The following is a 7054-nucleotide window of genomic DNA, read 5'->3' on the forward strand; positions in this document are numbered from 1 at the left end:
TTGATGCCTACGACCCTTATGGCGACCCCTATGCATTCGATGCGGGCAGCATGCCAGACGACCCCGTGGGCTTCATACACATGGGCCACCTCAGCGGAGCGTCGGCGAGCGGTGGCGTGGGAGCCAAGCTGCGCGGCAGCAAGGTGCTTGGCCGCAAATCTGTCGTCAGACATCGTTGACGCCGCCCTTGGCTGTTCCGGGTGCATGCATGAGCATTGAACCACCCTGGCGATGCCGCCCATTGGACATAGCTTGATGATGTGGTGGGTTGGGTCCCCCTCATTCTGCAGGTTGGCTCTCTCGAAGGGCGGAGCGGGCGGCGGACGGATGCGGCCCGGCTCATGCGCGCCAACAGCCGGCCAACTTCTAGCGCAGCAGGCACACCTGAGCAGACGGGATGTCCAGCTATCGAGGCCCCGACGGCAGCCAACGCCGTGCTCCACAGTCTCGGCAGGACGATCTCAGGGGGCGCTGTGAAACTAGGGACCGCAAGGCCGGGACAGGCCGAGGCCAAGCGGCCTCCCGCTGGCCCACTTGACGCAGGCGGGGGCAACGCCGCCAAGCGCCTCAAGCAGCAAGCCGGCGCCAGCGTCAAGCCCATGAAGCGCCCAGCAGGGCAGGAGGTCATGCGGCCATGCGAGTCCCCGCCCCAGGCTGAGGACGAGCTGCAGCGGCAGCACGAGCTCCGCCGGCAGCAGAGGCGGCCACCGCAGCTTGAGCGGCAGCGACAGCAGGACTGGAACAGGGACAAGCAGCAGCAGCAGCTGCAGCAGCAGCAGCAGCAGCAGGGGACAAGCCGAGGACAGCACACGGGCCAAGACGGCACCGAGCAGCAGCAGGAACAGTCGCAGCGGCAGCAGCAGCAGCAGCAGCAGCGCTGGGGTCAGAACCAGCAGCGAGGCAGCAATAAGGGGTGGGGCAGCAAGAGCGGCGAAGTCTCCGCTGGCAAGACGGAGCATGAAATGGAGTGGGCCTCTCATCAGTCCAGCCCAACAGACACCTCTGTGCAAGCTGGTCGCGCACCGGCGGCAGCTGCAGCGATGGCGCGGACAGGCAAGCAGCAGGCGTCCTTGCAGGCCCTAGCACCAGCCCGCCCAGGCCTGCTGCGTGCGCTGCGCCCCATGCTGCAAATAAAGCTGGCACCCGACCCAGGCGACCCGGCGCACGTCCACGGCCAGACTGTTATGGAGGTGGGAGCCTCTTGCAGGAACGGCCGGCTGCACTGCTGATTATACTCAAGCTTTTGGTCACATGTCCCTGCTATGTGGCTGCAGTGTGACTGGCCTTGCAGGGAGCACCAACAGCTACATGGTAGAAACCCCCCCCTCAACCAACACATCACGCTCGTCCCTTCCTCAGGCCCAGCAGTGTGGCGAGCTGGTGCAGCTGCAGGACGATGCCAGCTACGCGCTGGATGGCCTCACTCCCGGCAGCAGCATTTCGACGCAGCGCGATTCGGCCGCTACTCTGTGCGAGATGCTCGCCACTCGCAGGGGCCGCCTCGCGCTCAGGTTGAGGAGGCTGCATAGAGCAGGGGGGGTGGTTCGACGCATCGCAAACGGGTGTGCATGCATGTATCCTGGTGGTACCTTTGTCACACGCCCAATGTTGTTCGTGCCGCGCTGTGCTGATTGCCGTATACCAGAGGTTCAGGCATTTGGGTCTTGGCCCCAACCGCATCCACTGTTCAGGAAGGACGGGCTGGCACAGCAAGTGCTGTCAGCGCTCGCCAAGGTCAAAGCGGGGCGCGACGCAGCCCTGGCGCTCGCGGCCGCGTGTGCGCTCCTGGCGCTGGCGGCAGAGGACGCCCACCCCGCTTACATGGCCTCCACAGCTGCTGTGGTGCTGGCTGAGCAGCTGCTGCAGGTGGGGGGCTGGTATTGGGGCGCGAGTGCTGTGCGGATCTGAGATCATTGTGTTGAGGCTTGTGGGGTACACATCAAGACACTGCTGCAGCTGGCACCAACCAGCTCAGGAGTGCTACCCCTGGTCAGCCCCGTGCTGCCCCTGCTGTGGCCTGCACCTTCTTGTGATCCCCTGCAAAGCAAGGACGTGCATTCTTGTCCCACACTCGCTGACCACCCAGGAGTCTCATGACATCCAGCAGACTGCGGCCGACTCAGCGGCTGGGGCGCGGCTGCAACGCCTGCTGCAAAATGGCAGCCTGCTGCGCCACCCCAGTAGCGGCCTGAGCTTGTCGCAGCTGGCCGCCGGCAGCGCATCGCAGCAACAGCAGCTGCAGCAGCAGGCGGCGCTGGCGATGGAGCGGCATGAGGCGCTGACGGCAACGCAGCAGGGCGTGCTGCTCACCGCGCTGGCGCAAGCCACTGGGGCACACGACGCGACGCGGTTGCAATACACCGAGGTCATGCGCGCCAAGATGCTGCGCCACGGCCTGCTGGTGCGGCTGGCTGATCTGCTTCGCCGCCTGTGCTGCGGCGAGGGCGGCGGCACACGGGGCGAGCAGCAGGCATCCCAGGGAGATCAGGGGGCCCCAGGGCTGGCGGTGGACGCAGCTGTGGTGGTGGGCAACGCGTGGCTGGTGGCCACGGTGCTGGCGGTGATGGAAAATGCCACCTTCACGGCCCCCGAGAACGCTGCCTGTCTGGCCAGCGCCAGCTTTAGTAAAGGTGATGGCGAGCATACAGCAGCAGCGGCGGCAGCAGCAACGGTGGCAGCAGTGGCGGCAGAGGCCCGGTCGGGGGCAGATTTAGTGCCAGGCGCGAGCGCGGCCCAGCAGCTGCCATTGCTGCTTGTGTCCCTGCTGCAACCGCTGTGCAGTGCGGCGCTTGCCGGCAATGCGGCATGTGTGCAGTGCCTTCATGCCTGCCTGGCAGTGCTGATGAACCTGACGCACGGCAACACCGCCGGCGGTGTCAGCGCCATCACACAGGCCGGCGGCGCAGGGGCCATTGTTCAGCTGCTGCAGCGGCTGCTGCCCAGCTGGGAAAGGGGCCTTGCCGAGGCGATGCGGACGGAGGTGCGGCTCGAGTTTTGCAGGACTGTTTGGGGGCCAAGCTTGCGCCTGGCCTCGCTGTCAGCCGGCCGCCAGTGGTTGCTGTGGCCTCTGCTTGATAATTCTACCATTGACAGGCAATTTTTATGGCAGCCCAATGGTAAGAATGTCATCAAGTTTCCAATCCAGGCCTGTAGCTCAAGAGGTGACGCCCAATCCCTTGCATCCCACCGCCCGCACCTTGTGATATCCCAGGTGCTGGAGCATGTCGAGGTGGTCAGCGTGGCACTGGGCGTGCTCATCAACCTGGCCTCAACTGAGCCAGGCGTATGCTGTGACCTGACGGGGGCCGGCGCAGCTGAGGGTGGTGCGGCCTCGCCTGGTGTGCTGCCGCTCCTCTGCAGCATGCTCAACGCCACAGCAGAGCGGGTGGCTGCGGAGGATGCCCCCCAGTCGCCGCAGCCAGGCTCCCCGTCGCCGCCGTCGTCCTCCCAACCGTCGCAGCGCAGGCATGCAGCGGGGAGCGGCCAGCAGCGAACCGGGTCGCAGCATGAGGGCCCGCCTGGCAGCCCTCCGCCTTTGGTGCAGCCACGCACAGCGGGCGGGAACGGCGGCGGCAAGGGCGGCGCGCCACAGCGGCCCGGCCCTATGTCCACATGCCTCATGCCGGCGGGTGCGGGCATGCCCCTCACGTCGCAGCCAGAGCGCAGCTCGCCTCAGGAGCTGGCCAGCGGCGGCAGCTCCAGCAGCGATAATGCGGGCGAGGCAGCGATTGTGGAGGCCTACAGTGCTATGCTCCTGGGCTTTCTGCTGCGAGGCAGCCCTGGTCTGCAGCATGCCGCGGCCGCACGCCTCGCCGGTGGCAGCCTGGAGCCTGTGGCCGCGGCAATCCAGCGGTGCCTGGCCTTTTATGTCACCGCAGGGGCCATCACGGAGGGGACGCGCGGCAAGCTGGTGCAGCTACTGGAGGAGCTGGGGCGCGCATGCAGCGGCGCAGAGGCTGCGGGCGGCTGTGGTGAAGGTGGTGATGGCAAGGACAGCGGCTGACCATGTTCCCTGGAGTAAATACTAAAGTTGTAAACACAGTAGCGACAATTGTCACCTGGCAGGTAGTGGGTGATTTGCAAGTGGTGGGCGATGGCAGTGAGTACAGCTGCTATCCGGAGGCTTCAGGAACACGCCAGCAAGGTGAGGCAGCATGCAGGCGGGCACAATTTGATGCGACTGGGTTTGTTTCATCACGCCATTCAATCTATGCGCAACATGCCATTTGTTCCGACATTACAACAGCCCCCACGCGAGATCAGCAATAGTTCGTCACCCTCGCCATCAGCTTGTGAAACATGTTCTTCGCGAGGCCGCAGCATTCTTTAGGGCCTTGGGCTGCGGAGTACGCAATGGACTCCGACGTGGGCCTGGCCTATGACCCTGCCTCCGGGCGCATGGTGCTGCCAGGCCCACCACGCTGCACCGGTTCGCCAGCCCACCACCGCGCCAATATGAACTTGCCCGGTCCTCGTTACAGGTGTGCGAAGCCTCATAGGCTGTCACAATGCATGCGTTTGGTGGTATGTGACTACCCTGCGACAGCAGATATGACCCGTTGACTGATATGCTGTCCCAGAAGCTTCCTGGCACGACGCTCGTGCATGATGGCTACACAGGAATGCATCGCAGCATACGCACATATGCCATGCTGTCATGCTTGGAAGATATAAGTCATCTGAAGCGCAGTGGGAGGCATTCAATCACCAGATGCAACACGTTGACCCCGCCTCGTTGCAACTGGCTACCTTCTCTCACAGGGAATACGCCAACCTTCCGCCCTTGTACCAAGCCTTCTACGATGACGGCATTGCTGACGCTGAGCCTACATACAATGGTGGTGGTTATGAGGACGAAGACGAGGTGGCTCATTGGCAGATGCCTTATGCAACGCACGGCTCCAAGGGCGTTCCCGTCCAGCTGTTCTATCAGCACCCGGCAATTGCAGCGCACAGGCATGCGGCTGCTGCTCACCCAGGTGTCGCTGGCGCGGCGACTGTCACGCAGCGCCAGCGGCAGGCTGTGGCTGCTGCACAGCACCGGGCTGCCACCGCGGCAGCCGCAGGTGGCAGCTTGGGCCCACAGGGCCGGGCACGCGCCGCCTCCACAATGTTCAGGGTACCAGTGGTGGCAGATCTTCAGCGTCAGTGGCACCCGTGTTATCATCATCAGCAGCAGCAGCAGCCACAGCAGTCGCAGCAGCCGCAGCAGCCGCAGCAGCCGCAGCAGCAGCAGCAGCAGCAGCAGCAGCAGCAGCAGCAGCAGCAGCAGCAGCAGCGGCAGCAGCAGCGGCAGCAGCAGCAGCAGCAGCAGCGGCAGCAGCGGCACCAGCAGCGCAAGTTTGTTCCGCAAGCTCAGGAGCCAACTGTTGGCCTGACCAGTGGGCCCACTGTCGGTGTAGGGAGTGTGGCCCAGGCAGACGCTTGCCTTGCCACCAAGCGAGCTGCATCCCTGACGCGCTCGGAGGCAGCAACCACAATCCAATCGGCTTACCGGGGCTGGCGCCTGGCCAGGCACCGGGCGACGCTGCACCAGCTCGCCGCAGCTCAGCAGCAGCTTGCAAACGTGTGCGCTAGGTTTGACCACTACACCGCGGCCAACAGCTGTGCAGGCGCTGCGGCTGTTGACGACAGCCCAGGCGGCCGCGAGCCTGCGCCGGCTCCTGCAGTGGGCCTGCCGCAGCAGTCTCTGAGCCACGTGCAGTACCTGGAGCTGCAGGAGCTGGCGACGCGCGTCCTCCTAGAGCTGGACGCCACCACGTGCGGGGGCGCAGTGGAGCTGCGCACACTGCGCAAACGCCTGGTACGCTCAGCTATCGCGCAGCTGGATGCCATCCAGGCCGCCTACTCGCGAGCCGTCAACATCAGCATGCAGCGGGACGACGAACCACCACGGTCGCGCGTCCAGCCAGTGCAATCGCTGCCGCCACAGCCAGCTACATTTACGGAGCAGCTGCTGCCCTGCGTTGAGGCTGTTCAGCCGGACGGTGGGCCGGGCGAGCATGTCGTCGACCCTCAGGACCTGGTTCAGGAACAGGCCTGCTTGGGAGAGTGGCAGGCGGCACAGCAGGAGCCAGGGCAGCCCGTCCAGGAGGGACAGCAAAAGCAGTGGCAGCCGAAGGAGCAGTGGCGGCAGGAGGTGCAGCAGCAAAGAGACCAGGAACAAGGGGACGCCTGGGTGAGGGTGAGGCTGGTGCTGCCTGGGAGCGTCTGTGAAATTGGTGTTCAAACGGATTGATGCCTATTAATTGTTTCTTGACAGGTTATGTGCATCCAATGTTCACATGTCTGCAACGCATGCAGTATATTGTAAAAGGAGATTGTCAGCATTTGGACTCAAGAAATCAGGTTTGGAATTGTTGTGAGCGTGTCAATGCCGTGGATCTTATGTTATTTGCGACGTTGTTAGTGGGACGCGAGCACGGGTGCGTGCCAAGCAGCAGCTGAAATACCCCACGCCTGTGCTCACACCCACACACCTTGCAGACACCAGTGCCGCATGACTAGCCTTGTCCAATACCATGCGAGCACAGCAATCGCGTAAACGAGCATGGTCACGCCCAGATCCCTGCACAACGGGTACCAGCAGGGGCCATCGGCAGCCAGCTCCCTGTTTCGAGAACCACGTGCTGCTCAGAGGAACAGGGGCCGCACCTCGGCGCCTGCTGGAATGATGGCAAAGTGGCAGTACACTACAGTGTAGTGCAAGGATGCACCGGCCGTATGCCAACCCGCCTCACCCTGTGGCGCGCACATCCCAAGGCCGCCCGCCTGCAATTCCCGAGCCGAAGCGGAGCTGAGGCTTGGGTCTTCCGTTTCGGAGCGCGTCCGCGAGCGCGTCTGTCCACGTTCCCAGGCAGCTGCTGCCTGGGTCCTAGCTGCCGGAGCGGGGTCGCCTGGGCGCTTCAGTCTGCGCAATCGGCTGGCGGAGCAAAGTGCCGCGGATAGCCGCGTGGCGATGGCCTGTGTGATCTTGGTCGGGAGGCGGCCGTTCCGGGGGCCTGGCCTGGCCGCGGCAGATCGTTGTGTGGAGCGGATCGTTGTGTGGAGCGGA

The 7054-nt window shown here is 64.3% G+C and overlaps 1 protein-coding gene across 1 annotated transcript; it reads left to right on the forward strand.

The window, feature by feature from the left end:
• Positions 1–1121: 1121 nt before the first annotated feature.
• Positions 1122–4003, forward strand: MNEG_11166 (hypothetical protein; the record flags this gene model as incomplete). The annotated part of the gene is made up of 6 exons (XM_014040362.1): positions 1122–1190; positions 1360–1511; positions 1692–1866; positions 2087–2630; positions 2838–2980; positions 3212–4003. 6 exons carry the CDS (start codon positions 1122–1124, stop codon positions 4001–4003), a joined length of 1875 nt encoding a protein of 624 aa, XP_013895816.1.
• Between the last annotated feature and the right edge of the window lie 3051 nt (positions 4004–7054).

The sequence above is a fragment of the Monoraphidium neglectum genome, assembly GCF_000611645.1.
Source record: "Monoraphidium neglectum strain SAG 48.87 unplaced genomic scaffold scaffold02622, whole genome shotgun sequence".
NCBI lineage: Eukaryota > Viridiplantae > Chlorophyta > Chlorophyceae > Sphaeropleales > Selenastraceae > Monoraphidium > Monoraphidium neglectum.